At 50.9% G+C, this 19868-nt stretch overlaps 9 protein-coding genes across 9 annotated transcripts; 5 read left to right on the forward strand and 4 right to left on the reverse strand.

Moving 5' to 3' along the window:
* The first annotated feature begins 63 nt into the window (after positions 1–63).
* BJX68DRAFT_222370 (homeobox domain-containing protein) lies at positions 64–3073 on the forward strand. Its single transcript, XM_071037969.1, has 3 exons — positions 64–1072; positions 1124–1323; positions 1375–3073. Exons 1-3 carry the CDS (start codon positions 732–734, stop codon positions 2646–2648), a joined length of 1815 nt encoding a protein of 604 aa, XP_070905457.1. The 5' UTR covers positions 64–731; the 3' UTR covers positions 2649–3073.
* BJX68DRAFT_222371 (phosphatidylglycerophosphatase) lies at positions 3045–4229 on the reverse strand. Its single transcript, XM_071037970.1, has one exon. The coding sequence runs from the start codon at positions 4143–4145 to the stop codon at positions 3390–3392; it is 756 nt and encodes a 251-aa protein (XP_070905458.1). The 5' UTR covers positions 4146–4229; the 3' UTR covers positions 3045–3389.
* Positions 4230–4250: 21 nt separating this feature from the next.
* BJX68DRAFT_3091 (putative small nuclear ribonucleoprotein SmD3) lies at positions 4251–5151 on the forward strand. The gene is made up of 4 exons (XM_071048951.1): positions 4251–4483; positions 4554–4614; positions 4667–4796; positions 4875–5151. The coding sequence occupies exons 1-4, from the start codon at positions 4427–4429 to the stop codon at positions 4975–4977; spliced, it is 351 nt and encodes a 116-aa protein (XP_070905459.1). The 5' UTR covers positions 4251–4426; the 3' UTR covers positions 4978–5151.
* A 176-nt stretch (positions 5152–5327) lies between these two features.
* Positions 5328–6893, forward strand: BJX68DRAFT_3107 (adaptin-binding domain-containing protein). Its single transcript, XM_071048954.1, has 3 exons — positions 5328–6299; positions 6348–6638; positions 6702–6893. The coding sequence occupies exons 1-3, from the start codon at positions 5411–5413 to the stop codon at positions 6779–6781; spliced, it is 1260 nt and encodes a 419-aa protein (XP_070905460.1). The 5' UTR covers positions 5328–5410; the 3' UTR covers positions 6782–6893.
* BJX68DRAFT_3108 (protein tyrosine phosphatase-like domain-containing protein) lies at positions 6894–7918 on the reverse strand. The gene has a single exon (XM_071048955.1). The coding sequence runs from the start codon at positions 7659–7661 to the stop codon at positions 7005–7007; it is 657 nt and encodes a 218-aa protein (XP_070905461.1). The 5' UTR covers positions 7662–7918; the 3' UTR covers positions 6894–7004.
* A 3844-nt stretch (positions 7919–11762) lies between these two features.
* On the forward strand, positions 11763–12837 carry BJX68DRAFT_3236 (Hpt domain-containing protein). Its single transcript, XM_071048977.1, has 3 exons — positions 11763–11934; positions 11996–12177; positions 12241–12837. The coding sequence occupies exons 1-3, from the start codon at positions 11893–11895 to the stop codon at positions 12515–12517; spliced, it is 501 nt and encodes a 166-aa protein (XP_070905462.1). The 5' UTR covers positions 11763–11892; the 3' UTR covers positions 12518–12837.
* Positions 12838–14166: 1329 nt separating this feature from the next.
* On the forward strand, positions 14167–15142 carry BJX68DRAFT_3117 (uncharacterized protein). Its single transcript, XM_071048956.1, has 3 exons — positions 14167–14419; positions 14536–14836; positions 14898–15142. The coding sequence occupies exons 1-3, from the start codon at positions 14318–14320 to the stop codon at positions 14975–14977; spliced, it is 483 nt and encodes a 160-aa protein (XP_070905463.1). The 5' UTR covers positions 14167–14317; the 3' UTR covers positions 14978–15142.
* A 1763-nt stretch (positions 15143–16905) lies between these two features.
* Positions 16906–17700, reverse strand: BJX68DRAFT_260208 (uncharacterized protein; the record flags this gene model as incomplete). Its single annotated transcript, XM_071043839.1, has 1 exon — positions 16906–17700. One exon carries the CDS (start codon positions 17698–17700, stop codon positions 16906–16908), a length of 795 nt encoding a protein of 264 aa, XP_070905464.1.
* A 267-nt stretch (positions 17701–17967) lies between these two features.
* On the reverse strand, positions 17968–19814 carry BJX68DRAFT_3240 (uncharacterized protein). Its single transcript, XM_071048979.1, has 3 exons — positions 19218–19814; positions 19098–19166; positions 17968–19045 (listed from the first exon to the last, which is right to left on the reverse strand). The coding sequence occupies exons 1-3, from the start codon at positions 19624–19626 to the stop codon at positions 18006–18008; spliced, it is 1518 nt and encodes a 505-aa protein (XP_070905465.1). The 5' UTR covers positions 19627–19814; the 3' UTR covers positions 17968–18005.
* Positions 19815–19868: the final 54 nt, after the last annotated feature.

Here is a 19868-nt window from a genome sequence, read left to right on the forward strand (position 1 = left end):
GACTCCATGACCTTGCACCACAGCACCACCACAGATGCTGTGCCTGGACTCTGGCCTGGCTGACTCTCCCTCCTCCACTCTGTCGCTTCTCTCCTCCTTTCCTCTCCGTCCCTTTCCCTTCCCCAACCCATCTTTTCCATCAGTGCTTGCTTTCCTTCCTTTTCATATTCATTCATTTACTCCATTCTTTCTTTTACATTCGCTCTCTTGTCTCGACCGTTCCACTCTTTTACGGTCGATTCTCCCCACTCTTTTCGCGTACCCCAGGCCGGTGTGATCACTCTTTTGTTGTTCCTCACCACCTCATCCGGACCACTCGGACAGATATATTCAGCTTGTCGTAGATTCGCATTGACGCGCTGTTGATCTCACCCTACTCGGATAGCCCTGCTACGGTCGTGAAGAGTCTCATTTCTCTTCGTCTCTAAAGCTGCCTTGGTCAGCATCTTCGTTCCACACTATTTTATATATTCCACGCCTCTGCGACGCGCTCTTACCCGGTCAGCTTTGCGTCTGGGTTGTAACACTCCCCGGCCAAGGCGCATCCATTCCTTTACTTGCACACTAGCTCTCCAAGCGCTTGACGCTGCTGGAGAACCTTCCGACAATCCATCCAACTATCTTGACTGTCGGCTGGATCGTCATCTCAACTCTTTCCCTATATCGACCACCACGAACTGGGTCAGATCTCCTTTGCTACTACTTCTTCTCTTCGCTCAATCCCTGCAAACATGTCTTCGACAGACACACCCGACCCGTCGACCGTGTCGACTTCTACAACGGCAACTGTCCGCACAACCACCTCGCCCTCATCGGCTGCCTCCACTCCCTCTCCCTCCACTTCCAGTGCAACGACCGCTCCATCCACATCAGGCGCCCGTCGCCCGCAGCGCAAGAGCACGCTCACTCAGCAACAAAAGAACAACAAACGTCAGCGCGCGACGCAGGACCAGCTGGTAACCCTTGAGATGGAATTCAACAAGAACCCCACCCCTACAGCTGCCACACGAGAAAGGATTGCGCAGGAGATCAACATGACTGAGCGCTCCGTTCAAATCTGGTTTCAGAATAGGTTCGTACTTGACCTCTCATTGTTTCGTATCGCGCTAACAGCTACCCGCAGACGCGCGAAAATCAAGATGCTTGCAAAGAAGAGCATTGAGACCGGTGAAGGTTGCGATTCTATTCCCGAGTCAATGCGCCAGTACCTAGCCATGCAGTTCGACCCCAGCAAACCTGGTGCGCGTGACCCTTTTGGCCGGACTAGTGGATATGGAGCCAATGGCGCATACCCCAATGAGCCAACTCCCTCTGGCAAAGTTGGTAGGTACACACTCTCATCTATGGATGAAACCTTGATGCTGATTATCAAAGTAATTCACCATTTCACTTGCCGATCCCTCACCATTGGAAGCTGGAGGCGCATTGGACAGAATGCCATGGATTTGGTTGTCTTCTATTCGCCGGAGAAGGCCTGCATGACGTATTACATCAACAATGATTCTGCTGGTTACAAGATCGAGTACCCCTTTGCCTACATCAAGAACATCACGCTGGAGTCCGGTGACCAAGGCCCGCAGCCCAACGGTGCTCCCACACGACCTACCGGTCTCGTCATTGAGCTCAACAGACCACCTCTCTTTTACATGGATTCCTCAAACTCCGGCGGCTTCTATCAGTGTGGCGATTTCACGGAGGATCAGCAGGCCAGTTCTATTATGGTACATCGTCTCGGAGGGCACCCCAAGGTTCTGAGTGTTCAACTAGCGAAGCTGGTCTCATTGGAATCGTTCCAAAACCGCCTTGCGTACAGCAATTTTGCAGCTAACGTACCAATGTCCCCGCCTTTCATCCAACGCCCAGCATCGCAGCCGAACCATTTTGCTCCCGCGTTCATGGGCATGTATGCAGAGAATCCCGCTGTGATGAATCTTCAGGCCGCCCGTGGGCATAAGCGACAAAGAAGCCGCTCCGTTCCTGTGGCTGTCGATTTCTCTGCACTGGGAGCGCCGATGACACCGTTCAGCATGCCACACCCTCCACCGCAGTTCAACCAGCCGGACGCAAGTATTTATGCGCCGATACCACAGTCAACACACTCACTAGCTACCAACCTTCGCATCGATACTTCTTCAGGTTATGGCTTTGACCCCCGTGCGCACCCTATGTCGGCGACAACGACTGCCTCCCCATCTGAGTTTGCCAGCCCGGCACTCTTTTCGTCTGGTGGCCAGGGAGAGTCGACTCCAGTAGCCAGTATGGGGAACCAATTCACTCTGCCTTTCGTTTCGCCCGCTGTGGATTCCAGCGTTGCCACTCAGGCAGCCTCCCCGTACTCGAATGTGAGCCACGTTGACCCAATGATCGCCAACCATTCCCCTCCTCTGACAAACATGTCCCACACACCACAGGACATGTATGGTATGGGAACTGAGCACCAGACAAGCTATGCAGAGGATGGTATGTCCATGGGTGGGATGTTCAAGCATATGAACTATTCGGTGCCTACATCGATGGGTCTCGAGAGTAATGCTTTTGAGATGCCAATGCATAGCATGTCTGGCCACACATCGCCAGGCATTCAGGGTGACTATCAAAGCCTGACGCTGGAAAACGTTGATCCAAATGTTCTAACACCCGGTTCCTGACAAGTCCCGAGAGTCGTTAACGTTTGATTCTGCCCTCTTCTTGATACATGGTATCTGACTCTGCCTGGTGGATTGTCGTTCCTGGAAAACGGGACAACCAAAAGGCATCACGTCCTGGTGACTGTTTCATAAGCATCACTTCCAGCCACATTCACAAGGCGGCTGGCTACTTGCTGACGCTTCTTCGTCATTTATCGAAGAAGGGTATATGTCTCTTTTTTTCGATATATGCTCCCAGCATTCTTACCTTTTGTTCTTCTTGTATTAACACCTTTCTACCCCGCGGCTGGTCCTTAGCGATTTCTCAAAGCCATCTGTTTCTGTTGGCATTTCTTTCTCACTTCTCATCTGCCCTTGCCCTTTTTCATTCTTATTTTCTTCTTTGCGCCTTCTTCGTTTTTCATTTTTCAATTTTTTTTTTTTTTCATATACCTGGTCGGGGCATTTTAACGCGGTTATGCCAGAAAGTCGCACTAAGATGGTGATTCCCTTTTTGCTTGGTTTCAGGGTCGGCGGGATAGGAAATGTTTGCATATTCCCTTTGTGATGGTTTGTGTTTTGAGTCCTGGAGTTTTCAGTTTCTGATCTCTGCATTGAACTTTTCATTTGGCTTTGGTGATAAAGCTCGCTTTTGAGGAGTTGAAATATTCTCCTGCGGCGATGGAAGTTAGTAGAGTTACAATCTACAGGATTCACCCACATCTTTTATTCTAAACGACTCCTAAGGGGTATCTTATATGTCTACTGTTTTGGGTCATTAAAGCCCCTCGGCGGAGGTGCCTTCAAGCCCTTTGACTCCCTCAAATAGCGCTCAACCCAAACCTCCATCTTTTCTAACGTGTTCCGCTTTCCCTTTGTTATTTCCTCTCCAACCCCATCCTTACACCAAACACTCCACGCCCCTATCTCTGACGCCATGAGCACATCCGTCCCTAATCGATCCCCAACAACAGCAATCTCATCCGCGCGCTGCACGACCCCCCGCTCGCGGAACCAATCTAGCACCTCCTTTCCACAAAACGGCTTCTTTTCAACAGCAACACCCTGCTTATCACTCTCCGGTAATCGAAAAACCGGAATTCGCAACCCAGCAAGCCGTTCCTCAATCTCGACCGCTTCGTCCTCGTACCGTGGATGACTACCCGCACGGTTCGAGACAATAAGTATTGAATCGGGCGCGGTGTTGATGTTGAACGGAGAGGTCGGGGAATTGCGTAGATCGTGCAGCTTCGAATAGATTTTCGAGGGGAATGAGCTTGTTTTCGCGGGACAGAGCGTGTTGTCCTTGTCGAGAATGAGGGCGCGAATTGTAATGTTGGCCTTGCTTTCGCCCTCTTTCCCCTGGGCAGGATATATTGTTTGAAGCGCTGCGCCGATGTTCTCGGGGAAATGTGTGAATGTTGAGATGGTGAGATGAGGGAGGAATTTGGAGGGGGTTGAGAGGAGCGTTTGTACAGCGAGGTTGAAGGCGCGGAGATTGGTATTCGGAGGATTCATTTTGTATTGCACGAGCCGCAGATACTACCCTGGCATGCCGTTGTCGAGTCGCGTGAGGGATGCAGTGTCGTTCGGAGGTTGAGATGGCGGTGGAATCTCCAGAACCATTAAAGTCTTGGCAAAAACTCCAACGCGGACCAAATCCTCCGCCGACACCAAACTCCGCGCCTATCTCAGCTGCATCTCCCCTCGCTTTTTGGATTGCGGCCTACCGAGCTCAGCTTATTCACTCTCTTCACCTTTGTCGCTTTTCTCTTTGCGCAATCTCATAAACCACCAAAATGGGCAAGCTGACCAGCACAATCGGTATCCCGATCAAGCTTTTGAATGAAGCGCAGGTGTGTCTTCTACCGTCTTTAGCTCCTGGTCACGGCCTTATGTTTTCGAGGAGTATTAACACACCGTCAGGGCCATGTCGTCACCCTAGAAATCACCTCCGGCGTCGTCTACCGTGGGAAACTACTTGAAGGTGCGTTACCTTCCGCTCGACCTCTCAGAACCGAGGAGCTAACCAGACCCAGCGGAGGACAACATGAACGTCCAGTTGAAAGATATCACTGTCACAGCGCGCGATGGCCGCGTCTCCCATCTCGACCAGGTCTACATCCGTGGAAGCCACGTTCGGTTCTTCATTGTCCCTGATATGCTTCGGTGCGTCTCACCATTCCCACCTTTTTTTCAGCTATTTTTGTCAGTGCGGCCCAGAGTCTAACCACTCTTTGCTAATAGGAATGCTCCCATGTTCCGCTCACGGGGCCAGCGCGGCAGAGGTGTTGGTCTTGCCCGTGGTAAGGCGACGGTGCAGAGGGCTCGGGGGCAGAGACGGGGGTAGTTGCAGGCTGGGGTAGGACAGGACAAGATAAGACTTTCCGAACGGGTTTACTGGCGTTACGACTTTGCCTTTTTCTTCTGTTTGCAATGGAATGGACTCTGGTATAATGAGTGAAGGGTAAAACTAAATACTCGAATAAAATGGATTGAAAGGGCCAAAGAGCCGGGTTTGAGATTGGTATTTGTATGAAAGTATACTAAATTTTCCGATTTTGAAGCATATAGCAGCAAAGGTATTTTGAAAACCGCAACCTTATGTTTCGTACTCTTAGAGAAAGAGTCGAGCAACCGGCATTTTTCCCACAGGTCATTTGGCTCCGAAGCTCCAGCTTTGCTTCTCCGCCACCTCCGCACAAACCACCATCTCCAATTACAACTCGACTCTTCATTCACAACCACTTTTGCTTCTCAACATCTTCAAAGCCCCCTTAAACATGACATCAGAAACGCGAGAAGAAGCCGAATCCTTGAAATCCAAGGCCAATGGGAAAGACATCCGCAACCCACGCCGCCTCCTCATCCTCTCCCCCTCCCACACCAACCTCACCGACTCACCGATTCCTTCCCTCCTACAGACACTCACCGGACACGCCGCCAACCCATCCACAGAATCGCAGAGCTTCGCCGGATACACTACACACCCGCCGCTTCGAATCGATAACCGTTATTATACAGCCGAAGTCCCGATCTGGGTTGACGAGATACCGACTTCCACCTCGGCCGCGGCACCTTCTTCTACATCTGCGACGGGAGGACCAGAGTCTACAAAGGCCAACCCGAGTGCAAAATCGGAAGTAGAAACCTCCGAAGGAGGAAAAGAGGGAGAAGAGCCGCCTTCCCAATGGGCTAGGGAGTTCTCGAGCGAAGAGGCGCAGGTTGTCCGGGATGCGATTGGTGCTGTTATGATATGTATTCGGAATCCCACCCCGCCGCCTGTGGCGCCGAGTCTGGATGGTCAAGCGCCTGCGCTGGCAGCTGAGACGGTCGATGATCGCGACGACGTTCGCGCTCTCAAGTCGTTCATCAATGCCATTGGCACTGTGCGGGCGCTGATTGAGGAGGAGCGCGGGGAGATTGGCGCCGTACCGGGTCTTTTAGTCCTGGACGTGAAACGGGATCAGCAAAAGAAGAAGAAAACGGAGGCGCTAAAGGAGGATGATTTGGACCTTGGTGTGGGTGCGGAGCTCGAGGATGGGATGGATGATCCCTTCTCAGTTGGTTGGTGGGAGGATCAGCTTGTTGAAATGGGGCTCGTGGGGCTCGAGGTAATCGAGTGGGATTCTAGCCGGCCCGAAAAGGAGGAGGAGCGGAATAAGTATGGAGGTACGACTTTCTATATTGTCTGTGGAGGCGCGGTGCTAACGTGGGCAGAGCTCCAAGGTATGCGCCGGATAAAGGAGGTGCTCGAGACGCATGAGTGGGCTGGAAGTGAAGAGGCAAACGCAGGTCTTCCGGATGATGACGATGATCTAGAGCGAGAGCTTCTAGGCTTAGATGAAGGCGAAGGGTTCAATCTAGAGGTCAATGAGCTGGAACGGGAGATGGTAGGACTGAAATTTGCGATTGGGCGAGGTGGTGAGGGCGATGAGGATGATGAGGGAGACGAGGAGCTCAGAGTTGACGCTGTCGAAGCGCTGCTGATGCGCATGAGAGCTATCAAAGGTAAAACTTCCCTGGGTCTTCTCTGAGCATTCTGGGTTTGTTGTATACTAATAACAAACCCAGATATGAGTGATGAACTACCAGCCGAGGACCGGAAACGGTTCGCGGCCAAGGCTGTACGGGATATCATGAAGGAAATCTAGCATTTGTCGTCTGATCTCGAAAAGTCTTACTCTGTACCGCTGTGCGGTCGACGTAAATCTTATACCCAAGCTATCCATAGATATACATATACATACAATCATCCATTCCTTTTCAATCCACTCTATTGGTCTTTCTTGGCCTTGGAAGACTTGCGTCTCTGCCGGATCATATGCGTGTACAGCATGTACGAACCTAATGATATTAGTCAAGTCCCACGAAAGCTCACATTAGAAACATACCAGGCACATAGATACCCAGAACAACCACGATGAACCACCAATACAGCGGGTGCAGCTGCTCGGCATTCGGCAGCGCCCTCACGGACAAGATACACTCGCTGCTGATCCCAATAGGGTAGAGCACGTAAAACAGATTGTATCTCATCCACTGCCACCACGAGGGCACAGTCTCAATCCCTCCATTCACCTGCATGACAAAGAACCCATACCGGACACACTCTGTCACTCCCCACGCCAGCAAGCATCCAAGGTACGCGTACTCGCCAATGTTGTCCGAGCCGATGATGTTCTCATTGAAAGGGTAAAGGACACCCCAGACGAGGAAGATGCGACTCGCGACCTGCAGCGCGGTGGTGAACAGCGGCGCGCGCACGAATCCGATGAGACTGTGGAGGATTTCGAGAAGGGCTAGTGACTGCGTGAGTTGGAGCAAGGGCGTGTAGGTTTCGGCGAAGATGGCGGGAACATCGAATTCCAGGCTGTTCTCGATGGCCTGGTTGATGAGCAGGCGGAGCGTACGGAATGTCAGTGTTGACCAGAGGAAAAAGTTGACGGCATTGTAGGCCAGGAGGTATTGTCGGACGATGCCTGATTGCGCGGGTTTGGGCTTGGCGGCCGTGGATTGCGTGGTGGATACCATTGGGGCGAGAGGTCGCGACCGGTTGTTCGTTTGGGTGTTTGATGAGGAGGACGGAGTGACCGAGGGTGTCAAGGTTATAAAGGAGGTGCCCGGAAGTTGAGTGTTGAGAAATTTAAACACGTGGATGTCTTGGGGGCTTGGCGTTGAATTGCCCTATTGTTGAGGCTGCCCACTGCGATGTCGGCGCTCAAGGATAAGGTTGCGGGGTTGCGTTTCACAGCAGCAGGTAGTTAGGTAGTTGTAAGTATGTCGCGAAGCTAGAAAATTTTGAAGCGGATGAGGATAGACAACTGCCAGACTCCCTTGAGTTCGTTGAGTAGATTCTCCCTAGGTATACTCCGCCAAGCTCCAGCCCTGTCGCGTTAATGCGGCTGCCATTGGCTCGGCCTTCACTTCCGGCGGTCTCGATTAGGCAAATACCTCGGGTGTCAGTGCCCAGTAAATATTTACAGCTACACGATGGACCATCGGTTACGAGTACGAAGTATACTTGTTTGCTTCGGGGTACATTCTTGCGACATGCGACAGACCTCTGATTCCAACCTATCAGCCCCATCTAATCATGACTTGCAGAATTGGCGATGAGCCGAGTGGCTTCTAAGAGCATCCGTGCATGATGCGAACTAATTCTGGAACGTTTGGCCGATTGGTCTTGAGAGACAACGCGAGAGGCTCGAAACCTTAGTATGCTCGCTGATCTGGGAAGCCGTATAGACTGCACTCAAAGGTGAGGATGTTTGTTCGTTCCTTACAAAGCACAATGTCTCAAATACGGTGGTGTGGCTCAACATTTCAGGATAGGCTGCGGCTTCGGTGCATTGTCCAGGAGATACTCGAGTGTAGTAAGCCCAGAGTAGAACGAGGCGTTACCTCTTGCTCTTAGAGCCGACAGAAATGTGTTCTAGGCCTATGGTTCTCGAATCCGTAATGGCAGGCTGGATTTCTTTTCAGCCATGAATCTGAAACATGTTATCAGTAGCAGGAAGGGCAAGCCTCATTGTTAGTCTTCTCCATTCGGCAGGCGGGTGATGAGAATAGAGGAAGCACCATAAAAAGGTAGGTACCAGCTCGAGAACCAAACAAACTGTTGATTCAATCAAGAGCAGCCCATTTCTGGTGTCTGCTTTCGCCGCACGTCTTTTGCAATAATAATGATGCACAATGGGTCTTTTTCTTGACTAGTAATACCGTACTTCGTGAGGGGCCAACTGTCGCAGCTGACCGAAGGGGCGGCAACTAAAATACTCCGTAATTTATGGACGAAGAGAGTTTATGCAGCCTGATGTCACTGCTCGGTGGAACTCCCCAGCCTCGAGTCCTCGAGTCCTTTCGATCACATTTGTCTCAGTATAGGCGGGATGAACTTCCGAGCCGAGTAGCAGAAAGGGACACTGGAATGGTATGCTGCTTTGATATCAGGACACCGATGGATTAGAGGCAGCCAATGTTCTGAACTTCTAGGTTGATTCAGGTACTCGATTGAGGAAGAATGGCTTTGTCGAGGCCCAGCTCCGAGCTATATACGTACGGAGTAAGGCATGTTCAATATTAGACCGATAAGGGCTTGGCCTGATACGTATCCCCAAAAACAGCCTCCCGCGAGACTTTCCGAGACCCCATCTGGACCCGGATATTGCAATAAGGTCAGCTAATCAGGTTAGACACCAGATTGTAACTTGGAGAACAGCAGAAGTCAAATTGGATTAGTGGAAGCAGTTTGGAAAACGGCCCAAGCTTTGGCGCACTTGGCAGTCTCTCTCATTTGTCAGCGGCAGCCACACATTGGCATTTTGGAAGTCCCACTATGATGTCACTAGCAGTGCAACCATGTCTGATTGGGCAGGTCCATTATTGCAGTTCATGGGATGGATCGCTTCAAGTTCAACCCCACGAGGGCGGCCTGAAGACCCCAGCGTGCCGAGAGGAGATTCGACTGCATCAAAGATGCATCTCGAGTTGGAATATTGTCCACAGATTGCGAGGCAAAGAAGAGTGGGCTTTGACATCGTCTTTTATGCTTCAAAGACCCCGCATTATATCAGCGGGAGGGTATGACGAAATGACAGACGATAAATTTTTTCCCAGCCAACAGCATCTCCTAAAAAGTGCGAGAAATGAACGGTCCCTAAGGGGCTAGAACTTTTGACGGTGATGCTGTGACGGTGTTTGTCGACAGGGTCCAGAATTTTAGCGAAGACGAGACATTTTTTCCCAGGGGGCTGGGCTGCGCACAAGCGAGTCTGAGTGCAGTCACTCTTGCTTGGGGACGTTGATCAACCATGGGCAATGGGGTCATATCCCTGGAGCAAGAGTGCAAGCGATCAATGATGAAACACAGATGATGTTAGGAACCAGAAGGTTTCCACGTGTCCAGCGGTTAATATTTCGTCGTAGTCGACGCTCGAGGCCAAAGTCAGGTGGTGGTGCACAGGCTGGCGATGGTGGAGATCGACGTCGTCGTGGGGATCGGCGCCAAACGACATCATACGTCAGTCCGGGTCCGATGATTTCAGCGTGCATTCAGCTCGGGGAACAAAAAAAGCCCCCTCGAGATACGTCGACTTCTGAACTCGGACTATATTATTAGACACAAGTAGTAGCGCCTTTTCTTTTTCTCTTCCCCCATTCTCTCTCGAGTCAACCCGCATGATAAGGCTTCTCGGGTTCCTTCTGACAGTTGCGATGATGCTGCCCTGGGATGACCTCACGCTACTCCACCATACCAGGCCAATCGTTCCCCTCTCCTGACGGTGGGCTCTCGGACAGCACGGCACGAAAGGAACCGTTTTCTCGAAGATAGATTCGAAGGCGAACTCCCTTGAGGGTGCAGCCTGAAACATGACTGACATCTCGTGAGGATGATCGCGGATCCATGGATTGGATCTCCGAGAAGCAGGGCATGATGAATGTCGAGGAGGCTGACCACCGGAATCCGATGACGCCAGAGAGTAGCGGCGCTCAAGATGTGACCCGCTCTCGTTTTTCTTCAAATAAATTGTTTAGACGCAGTCAAATGGCAAACTGCCAGTGCCAGCGGGTGGGCTCCAAATGTTGGGTCTGTGTAAAATGTAAATCTCACGATAGCAGTTCCTCGTACAGTAACATCTGAAGCGATTGAACTGTTTATCGAAAGTCCGCCAGCCCACTTGGCTCCTCTTCTTCCTCTCCTCCCCGTCCATATTTTTTCTGGTTCCTCCCAACCTCGCAGAAAGGGGGGGAAACGGTAAAATCTGGCAGCGAAAATTAAGACCTCCCTCCCGCACAGTCACCCCATCGTCACCTTCACTCTTCCCTTCGTCCTCTCTTCTCCTGGCGGTCCTCCTTCTATTGGCCCCTGCCACACCGTGATTCTCCTCCATCTCCTATACAGCTTAGCTGCTGTCTTTTATTCTCCCCCTCTCTCCTCACAACTCCTCCCCAATCTTAATCCCACTGCGCTTCCGCTTCCCGCTATCAAATTTGCAACGATATACCCAGCCTACTTGACCCCAAGCGTTTTCGTCCAAGGCTGCATCCAGGTGGGAGCTCTTTTTCCTCATCTTTGATTACATACCCACCCCTCCTCCTCACTCTCTGCCGGTTTGTCTTCTCACTTTTTCCACCCTGCATGCTGGCACCCTCCCCATAACTGGTTCGCCGTGGCCTTCTGTATCTTCTCTTCAGCCATTATTCCTGGCCCGCCCTTCCGCCTCGCCAGACCACCACTTCATCTCCATTATTCCTTGACGCCCCACCACAACACCACACAGACACTTCTCTCTTGCCCCTCCGATCCCTCCCCTCAGCCCAGCTCCTCTCTTCTGGCTACTCTTCTGGCTGCTGCCGTTCTTCCCAGCTATACCTGAGGTGAATCCTACTCCCTGCAAACTAACCCGTGTATAATCCGCTTGTACCCCGAGTCTCTTCTCGCGCATCCGTGATGGCTTCCCTCGTAATAGCCTTATTGCGTAGGGCAGGCAACGTGTATATCGCCCCGGGTTTGAGTTGTTGTAATGTCGCCATAAAGTTCGTGGATCAGCAAACTGACATGTCTTTGAACCAGCAGACTCGCTCAGTGTAATCACATTATTCAGTGTCCACTGAGTGATTTTTTTACCGTCTGGATTATCTGGGATACAGTGGCCTTTTTTGCCCCGCTTTCCAGGCCTGAACATACAACCGAGACATAAACTTGACGGTTGTCGTTGCGCAGTTCTTGTTTCTTTGAACATATCATCACATTACCATAATCATGGCGCCAACCGAGACCACCACCAAAGCCAAGGAGGAGCCTGTGCGTTCTCCCAACCCCCATCGCTTGCCTTTCCATTCACTCGGAGCTGACCTCGGGGTAGCCCAAGTCCACCAAGCCCACCAAGCCCAGAACTCTTGCGGACATGGCAGACAGCATCGACCAAGAAACATTTAATCAGATCCTCGAAATGGACGAGGAAGGTGAACATGATTTCAGCCAGGGCATTGTATACGGCTTTTTCGAACAGGCCGAAACTACATTTGAGAAGATGGAGAAAGCTTTGTGAGATTTGACTCCCCGTCACTCATTATCCGACAAACGCAATGCTAATAACGATTGATGCAGGGATGATAAGCAACTGAAAGAGCTTTCGTCTTTGGGGCACTTCCTCAAAGGCTCCTCAGCAACTATCGGACTTACCAAGGTCAAGGATGCGTGTGAGAAGATCCAGCACTATGGAGCAGGAAAGGACGAGACAGGCAACACTGACGAGCCTGACGAAAAGGTCTCCCTTGACAAAATCAAGAAGACCATCGAGACGGCGAAGAAGGATTACAAGGAAGTAGAAGCTTTTCTGCGGGAATACTTTGGTGATGAGGCGGAGCCGGCATCCTCTTCCTAGGCTTGAGAGAGTTTGAATGAACTGGATATACCATGATATACCACCACAGGGCGGCGCCACCCACACCCACGCTCTTGCACGCCCTCGCGCATACTCCTTTTTTCCCACCACGGACAATGAGATTCGAGATACCGAGGAATGGTTGATATCTCCAGAAAAAGCAACGGCAGCACAAGAAGATAGCCATCCAGGCGTGTCTCTCACTTTCACTGGGCAGTGCTGTTTCAGCGGCTGCTCGATAGATTTGTATGAATCAAGGAGTTTGCCAATGCTTTTGAGGTAGATGATAGGTCCTGTCTTGCTTCCCACCCGCGTCAAGCGTCTTATGAGCCGTGATAAGTCTCATACACAGTGCCTTGTGACGTTCTGGGGGTAAGCATCAGACAGAAGTAGTCGAGACTGGCATTAACACGATGATGAATTTTGACCGTAATGACAGTACCTTCTCACACATAGTCAGAGATGGCATGATTGTTGAGCTCGTTTTACTGAACAATCCCAGACACAGCAATTCGGCTTTGCTGGTGGGACGGGAGGAGGAGACATGACCAGACGAGGGAGGTTCGGTTAAGTACTGTGCAACTCTCGCCTCACCTCGTCCACAACCTGCACTCTCAACCACCAGGTAGTTCTCCATTGGATGCCTCGTCTCTTCCCAAGACGGATTCGCTCAAGCTCTCCAACCTTGAAGTACCATCCTCCATCCTCTTTCTTCATTTTCCAACAAACCAGCTCTCCCTCGGACCTTTTTCTCCTCGAACTCATCAACGGCCCAGCCATGACAGGGATATTCCGAATTCAACCAGAGTGTTTGTCCTCCATCCGAAGAAAAGCACGACGCCGATGGAGGGACGGGCAGAGACCTCGTCGTCCGCTAGCACTCCCAGTCCGTGCGGGATGCTGAGGGTCGCACAGCAGCCGCTTTAGCGGGAGGCGATCGACAGGGAGCTTCCGAGGAGTTTGCTGGCAAGTTGCGACAACACATGAGGAAGATGGCTTTTTTACGGGTTCGATCGGCCGGAACTGATAGGATTGACTGCTTTGAGGAGCAGTGAGATGTGTTTAGAAAAGGTACGTGCGTTGGGGCCTCGGAGAAAATTACACTGGAAGGATGCTCTTGAAAGAGCTCGCGGATGAGGCCTTCGGATGGCTACAGATTGTCAACAGCTTTCTTACCTCGAACACCCCTCCTCTCCTCCACCTCCCCCCGCTGATTACACTTCTCTTTCTTTTCTTCTTTAGCAGCCCTAATTGAGACCCGCAGTCAATCCATGGTACCTGATTGTCCACATCGGCGCAGGGAAGGACAGCAACGGCGCTGCATGCATGCATCCCAGTCACAAACGCAACAAGCTTCCCCCTCCCGCCCCTCGAGTGCGAAATGATCCATACTGGGCATGCGTCGGCACCCTTGAAACACCATACCTAATTGCCAATACGACTGCATACATATACCCGTCTGCGAGACAGACAGAGAGACAGTCCAAAAAAAGTTCATGGAGCGGCTCGTTGGCAGGATCAGTCCACTCTCTCCTTTTTTTCTTTGCTGGCTGCATTCGAGGCCGTTTGTACGACGTTTCTTGCCTTCTTTAGGAAATACGCACCATCCCAGGCCATGTCTTTGGCTGATCGTGTGTCCCTGATCTTTCAGTGTGGTGTGGTATTTAAGTTTGGCGATGGCTTTCCTCTTAACTCAGCTAATGTTGCCATCTTGACCTTCCACAACAGCCTCCCCATAGTACTGGATATCCGCGGCATTCATTAGAGGCTCAATATACCCTCCTCACCACCTCGACAGAAATGCCGTCGGTAGGCCCTCGTGCCTCGAAGGAGGAGTTCATGCAAGCACTGGGGCTCAGCTCCCATGAACCCCAACATGAGCAATTCTACAGAGCAATGCGAGTATGTGCAACACGCCACCCTCCTTCTCTCCGTTGTATCCTCTCCTTCTCAGTTGAAGCTGGGAATGAGATGCATGAAATCCCCTTCTTGTCTTGGCGATTAAAAAATGAATCTAGGACGAAACCATCGCCGTATACAACCGCTTAAACGAAGACCCTTCTAACCTCCTCGACACCGTCGCCGCCGATCCATCCACTAAACCCCCTTATTTCTGGCACCACATCAAACCCGAGCGACAACAATGGGCCGTCCGAGAGATTGCGCAGAATGCGGGGCCCCGGACGCGGCCGCTCTTTGCCCGCGGCGAAGTCAGCGGCGAGTATGGTCCAAACTGGGTAGCCGGATGGTTGCTGTACAGTGTGTTTCGGTCGAGGGATGTGCGCAACAACCGTAACCGAAGAAAGGGAGAGGATTCAGGTACGTTTCTTCACTTGATCTCTTATACTTGTATCAGCCGTCTAACATGATAATCTTGCAGGACAAGCGTCTCGACAGTCGAAGCAGAACGATACCGGCCAGCCGAAGAAGGAATACTACGATCCGGTGCGGAACGGTTAATGGATTATGGACGATGGATGATCGAAATCAAGTGACGTCTGCTTTGGAGGAGAGCATAGCGTGGGCAGTGCAATGACTCGGTGTTCTTATCTTTCTTTATCTTACTTCATCTTCGTCTCCTTCATCTTCCCCTTATTTTCCTCTTTCTTCTTCTTCTTCAATTGGAGTTGGATTAGTATTTGTGCGAGAGCCAAAAGCTGTTGTTCTTGAGCTGCATATAGGCTCCGGAGTTCTATAAATACTGAGTAGTACTATCAATAGTAACTAACGTGGTAACTAACGTGGAACGATCGAAGGGCTCCTGATAGTTTGGTACCTGCTCCGATTTCGGCAGGTGCACTTCATTGCCCATATAGGAGGCTACGGAGGCTACGGCCACAAACATGCAGGGGCACAAGAGGCAAGAGCGACCAGGAGTTATGTCGAACACGGCAGGCACCACCCATGTCCTCCGCGACGATAGAGATCCAGTCTCATTCGCTCCTTCCCCGCTTAAGTACTATCGTAACCTACTAGATCGCGAAGCATACAATCCCCATTGAGATTCAAACCATAACTTCTCCGACGCTATTAAAACGTTACCTGATAAAATATGTTATCGCCATCAACCATGTTGTACAGTTTTCACCTGGTTTAGCTTCATCAACCGTAGACCTAAGAAGAAGATGGGTGTAACAAGGAGAAGGAGAAGGGAGTGATCTAAAAGATGTTGTTGATGACACGAACAGAAACGAGTGGATAGTAAGATAGCTAGGTACTTGTTATGGAGGGCTCAGCATTTCAGATAGTCCGGTAGAGCTGGACAAGCATCTGAATAGTAAAGTACTCCGCAAGTCGGGTCGGCGTGGTATCTGGAATCCTCGGCTCTGTCTCCGATTCTCCCCAGCTCGGCCTTCTATAACTGCGTAACTGATTGGGAACCTCGAGGCATTCGGCAAGGGGCTTGTAGGGGTTGTTGGCGCTGAGCGTGAAGTAATCTTGACGATCTCGCTCGCCTTGATACGCCCGTTTAGGATTCCGCGAAGATTCACATGGTCCACTTTCTCCAGTTGGTCATATACACAGTCCCAACAGTGCGTCTGTTCATCCTTTATCCAGTCCGCAACGGCATCCATGTGTACTGTAATAACCATCTGGTCAATCCCGTATTGCTTGTCAACGAAGAAGAATGGTGGGCAGCAATGGCCCTCCTTTCCCAGCTCACAGAACATCTCCCAAATGTCTCCAATCGTCCCGACAGGAGCACTAGCATTGCCGCAACGCCAGGGTATTACTTTGTTCGAGATCTCATCAGAATCCGACTTCGAATTGTAGGTTTTCAATTTGTTCTTTGGTGAGGTCATTTGTCAGACAGAATAACGAGAAGCATTTTGCCCAGGGCAGCCAGAGGATTGCATTCCTTGACAGTAACAAAGCAGCTGTAGTCGGCATAGAATTTTCACATCGGCCGCATTGACCGAATCGGGCACTTGGAGCTGTTGCTTTTTCACTGTACTCGTGAGCACTCTAGCTCCAAATGTCGAGCATTGGAAGCCCTGCGAGACATGAAGGGTCAGACGTATCGAGTCAGGACCAAGTTTATTTCTCCATATAAACGATTTATGGAACTGCTTCATGAGCCGTTCCAGGTCAAGGCACGTTGCGGTATGGTTATAAAACCATGGAATCAGGTGCACATGGGGATATTCCAGCTCATCACTGTCATCAAAGGTCTTCCTTTCTCTTGGTTTATCTCAACATTGAGCACTGATTCAGGGTGTGTGTCGCTCTCATTTGATCTATAACATTTATCAACCTGTCGATCAACTTCTGCTTGGATATGAGACTTTAGACGAACACGAATGTCCTCTGCCAAGGGACTTAGCAAGAGAACATATATCTTGCAGCAACTTGAATATGTTGGATTGTTGAACGCTCGTCCGCCTGTATCATGCAGCAGGCCAGCGATCCGGTCTATTATCTCGAGCGGCAGAGGCGTCATCTGCAGTAAGGGTTTTCCTAACAAGAGTCTCTAGCTCCTCACGTCCCGTGATAGACACATCATTCGGTGTAAAGGCAGCACGACCGGGATCTGTCAGTTCAAGACCGTAATCTTCAAGGTGATTATCAATGCAGAGGGAAGGCTGGTCAAGACATTCATTGGACAGTTGGAATGTGTCGAGAAGTTCAAGAAGGCCAGTATTGGCTCGTACGCCATCCCAAGCAAGCATTTGGCGCTTGACGATGACACTAACATGCTCCTGAGGCTGATTGAGACCTTCACTAGTGGTCGACTGTGGTTTTGAGGGTGTTGGCCAGAACATAACGAGCACCACGGTCAGGCTCTCATCCTCGAACTCAAGCGATTCACCCCGAAGTTGACGCTTCGTCAGCTCATCAGCGACAATAAAGTTCTTCCATTTCATCCGCCGGGCGAGAACAGCAAACCCATAGATATTTGCCTTGCTATCCTTGTAGTAACGCCGGAAGATGTATCTGTGCTGGTCGACGAGAGGCGGGAGAAGTGCAGACTTTGGTGGATACCATATCTGGATTGATGCTGCTGGTCCGCTTTCATCTCTATCTCTGATTGCTGTCTGGAGGGAGCTCTGTAGGAGGGTTTCTGCGGAGAAGCTCAGATCTGTCAGGGTGCTCAAGAGGAGCGTAGTGCTACCCCCTCCTGGTGCTCGCGGTAGGCCGTATCTGAGAAGGCTTTCGGAGTTGAGTAGGAGCGGTGTCGTCATCTTGCATTATTTTGTGTGGTAATGATGTATCAATGGCCTTTCGGTGATCGAAAAGGCTTGGTTTTAGAAGAACTTTTCGTGGTATTGCAAAGGGCAAAGGTGAAGCCAGAGAAGGTGAAGAGCGGGTGATTGAGAGAAAGGCGGGTGAGGCATGGGACAGAAGAAATCTTGGAATGAACACCTAGGGCATGCGAGATAGTAGGATATTATTAGCAGCATTTAGATAAAAGAGCTTTGCTATAGATTCATAGACAGAGGAAAGTATAAGTACAGATAATATATACACTCTAAAACTGGTCTAACCATCAGTCATCTCGCTCCCGTTTACCGTCCGAATGCTCGTCTTTGTCATTCCTCTGGTTCCGCTCTTGCTTCAAGACCTCGATGACACGTTCGTCTTTCTCGTCCAGCTTCTCATCCCATTCAGTGTCGTAATCAGCCGAAATCGTCTTGATCTCCCGGCGCAGCGCATTCGCTTCATAGATCAGGTTCTCCCATAGCTGCAGGTCCACTCCTTTTAGTTGATACAGTTTCTTTTGGCGCGCATTGATCGTGAAGTCAAGCGCTGACCGGTACGATATCTCGCGATTGTGATAGAGGAACCAAAGGTAGCCTCCCATCAGGGTCGACAAACTGGCTAGGTACGTGATTGGTTCCATCGTGTCCCAACCCAAGTCCGTCTCGAATGTTAATTTATAGACAAGATACCACCAGGAAGCCAACACTCCGAATCCACCAAGAGCCACGCGCTGCGCGCCGCGGTGCGCCAGCTTGTCACACTCGTGTTTGATCTCTGCAATTGTGCGGATTCGGTCTGATATCTTTCGTAGCCGCATGCGAAGGAAATGTGTCCGTTCCTCGAACGAGGGAACCGTTATCCTGATCTGGTCCAGTCCAGCGGGTGCGCCCTCGATAGCCACAATAAATTCTCCTGCACGCGCAGCATCCCGAATAAAGTCGCCAATTTCTGTTGCATGCGACCATCGCACATATCGTTGATCTGTGCCTTCTCCATTGTTGGGCTGTGCCTGCCGGAGGGAGGTATACGTGTCGAGTTCTTCATTGGGTGGCCGAGTCTCTTCAGGATGGCCTTGCCCTTTGTCATCTGCGATGGCCACCTCCTCGACTTCCATTTCCTGGGACGGGTCAACAGAAGATTTCTTGCCCTTGCTGCGCGCTTTCCGTGGACGAATCGCATGTTCTTCAAATTGAAAGGCGATAAACGACACCCCTGGTCGTCTTTCGAATCCATCTTCCTCGATTGATGACAGCTCTGCTTGAATCAGTCGTTCCAGATACGATAACGGCTGTTGTGAGTGGACAAGTATAGCGATGGTTTCGACATCTAAATTGAAGTTAGGACTATCAAGCCTTGCCACTAACTTTCCAGGACCTACCACTAGGGTTATCAGTCGGTAATGGTATCAGAAGCTTGAGCAGCCTCGACGGGGTAGTCAACAGCTTGCCTGTTAATATATTAGCTTCCGAACAGCCCGCAGATGCTCTCGCATACATACCCTTTTCCGGCTCCTGGCCAAAGCTATCCCTTGGATAGGTTTCGCGCCGCGGCTTACCCTCTCCCTCACCACGCCGCTCAGCCCCATTCTGCTCATATGGGCTACTTTTTCGGGTCGCCATCCACCTGTTGTGCTCAGAGGTCATCCGCTGTCGATACGGTACCTTATTCAATATCAAATGCGTATGCACCCGTCCAAGCTCAGCGGGTACACTCCCGCTCCTCATTACCTCAGATCGCACACCCTGCCTCCATTGTTGTAGCTCCGACAGCACATGTGTGTGTCGCAATGCCCCATAAAGACCCCGTCCGCAAAACTGTAAAGCATGCGTATGTGGTATATTCCGTCTACCCATGCCCAGATCGCGTAGTATCATCGAAGCATAGCGGGTCCCTGAAGCCAGTTGCATCTCTCAACTCTGGAAGTACCTGGTGATCGGGAGCACGCGCGGAGAAGAGTGCGGGGAAGAAAATCGTCCGTAGTATCTTGCTAGTTGCTAGGATAAAGAGCAAGTCGCTGGGAAACAGATCCTATATGTTAGTGTCTCTATGAAAATGATGTCGCTCCCTCAATTGAGGGTCAAATTGAGGAATTGGCCATGCGCCAGTTTGTTGTTCTGATGTGCCTTGTCTGGGGATGATACAATCGGTG

The sequence above is a fragment of the Aspergillus pseudodeflectus genome (assembly GCF_044049435.1).
Source record: "Aspergillus pseudodeflectus strain CBS 756.74 chromosome Unknown BJX68scaffold_1, whole genome shotgun sequence".
NCBI lineage: Eukaryota > Fungi > Ascomycota > Eurotiomycetes > Eurotiales > Aspergillaceae > Aspergillus > Aspergillus pseudodeflectus.

Bases quoted from the DNA above. Each gene is read 5' to 3' on its own strand.
- BJX68DRAFT_222370 (XM_071037969.1), top strand. From the start codon at position 732: ATGTCTTCGACAGACACACCCGACCCGTCGACCGTGTCGACTTCTACA. The intron at 1,073-1,123 runs GTTCGTACTTGA...AGCTACCCGCAG, and splicing joins CAAATCTGGTTTCAGAATAG to ACGCGCGAAAATCAAGATGC. The intron at 1,324-1,374 runs GTAGGTACACAC...TGATTATCAAAG, and splicing joins AACTCCCTCTGGCAAAGTTG to TAATTCACCATTTCACTTGC.
- BJX68DRAFT_222371 (XM_071037970.1), bottom strand. From the start codon at position 4,145: ATGAATCCTCCGAATACCAATCTCCGCGCCTTCAACCTCGCTGTACAA.
- BJX68DRAFT_3091 (XM_071048951.1), top strand. From the start codon at position 4,427: ATGGGCAAGCTGACCAGCACAATCGGTATCCCGATCAAGCTTTTGAAT. The intron at 4,615-4,666 runs GTGCGTTACCTT...AACCAGACCCAG, and splicing joins CCGTGGGAAACTACTTGAAG to CGGAGGACAACATGAACGTC. The intron at 4,797-4,874 runs GTGCGTCTCACC...CTTTGCTAATAG, and splicing joins ATTGTCCCTGATATGCTTCG to GAATGCTCCCATGTTCCGCT.
- BJX68DRAFT_3107 (XM_071048954.1), top strand. From the start codon at position 5,411: ATGACATCAGAAACGCGAGAAGAAGCCGAATCCTTGAAATCCAAGGCC. The intron at 6,300-6,347 runs GTACGACTTTCT...TAACGTGGGCAG, and splicing joins GGAGCGGAATAAGTATGGAG to AGCTCCAAGGTATGCGCCGG. The intron at 6,639-6,701 runs GTAAAACTTCCC...TAACAAACCCAG, and splicing joins GCGCATGAGAGCTATCAAAG to ATATGAGTGATGAACTACCA.
- BJX68DRAFT_3108 (XM_071048955.1), bottom strand. From the start codon at position 7,661: ATGGTATCCACCACGCAATCCACGGCCGCCAAGCCCAAACCCGCGCAA.
- BJX68DRAFT_3236 (XM_071048977.1), top strand. From the start codon at position 11,893: ATGGCGCCAACCGAGACCACCACCAAAGCCAAGGAGGAGCCT. The intron at 11,935-11,995 runs GTGCGTTCTCCC...ACCTCGGGGTAG, and splicing joins CCAAAGCCAAGGAGGAGCCT to CCCAAGTCCACCAAGCCCAC. The intron at 12,178-12,240 runs GTGAGATTTGAC...CGATTGATGCAG, and splicing joins GAGAAGATGGAGAAAGCTTT to GGATGATAAGCAACTGAAAG.
- BJX68DRAFT_3117 (XM_071048956.1), top strand. From the start codon at position 14,318: ATGCCGTCGGTAGGCCCTCGTGCCTCGAAGGAGGAGTTCATGCAAGCA. The intron at 14,420-14,535 runs GTATGTGCAACA...AAATGAATCTAG, and splicing joins AATTCTACAGAGCAATGCGA to GACGAAACCATCGCCGTATA. The intron at 14,837-14,897 runs GTACGTTTCTTC...ATAATCTTGCAG, and splicing joins AAGAAAGGGAGAGGATTCAG to GACAAGCGTCTCGACAGTCG.
- BJX68DRAFT_3240 (XM_071048979.1), bottom strand. From the start codon at position 19,626: ATGCAACTGGCTTCAGGGACCCGCTATGCTTCGATGATACTACGCGAT. The intron at 19,167-19,217 runs GTATGTATGCGA...ATATATTAACAG, and splicing joins TGGCCAGGAGCCGGAAAAGG to GCAAGCTGTTGACTACCCCG. The intron at 19,046-19,097 runs GTAGGTCCTGGA...ACTTCAATTTAG, and splicing joins ACCGACTGATAACCCTAGTG to ATGTCGAAACCATCGCTATA.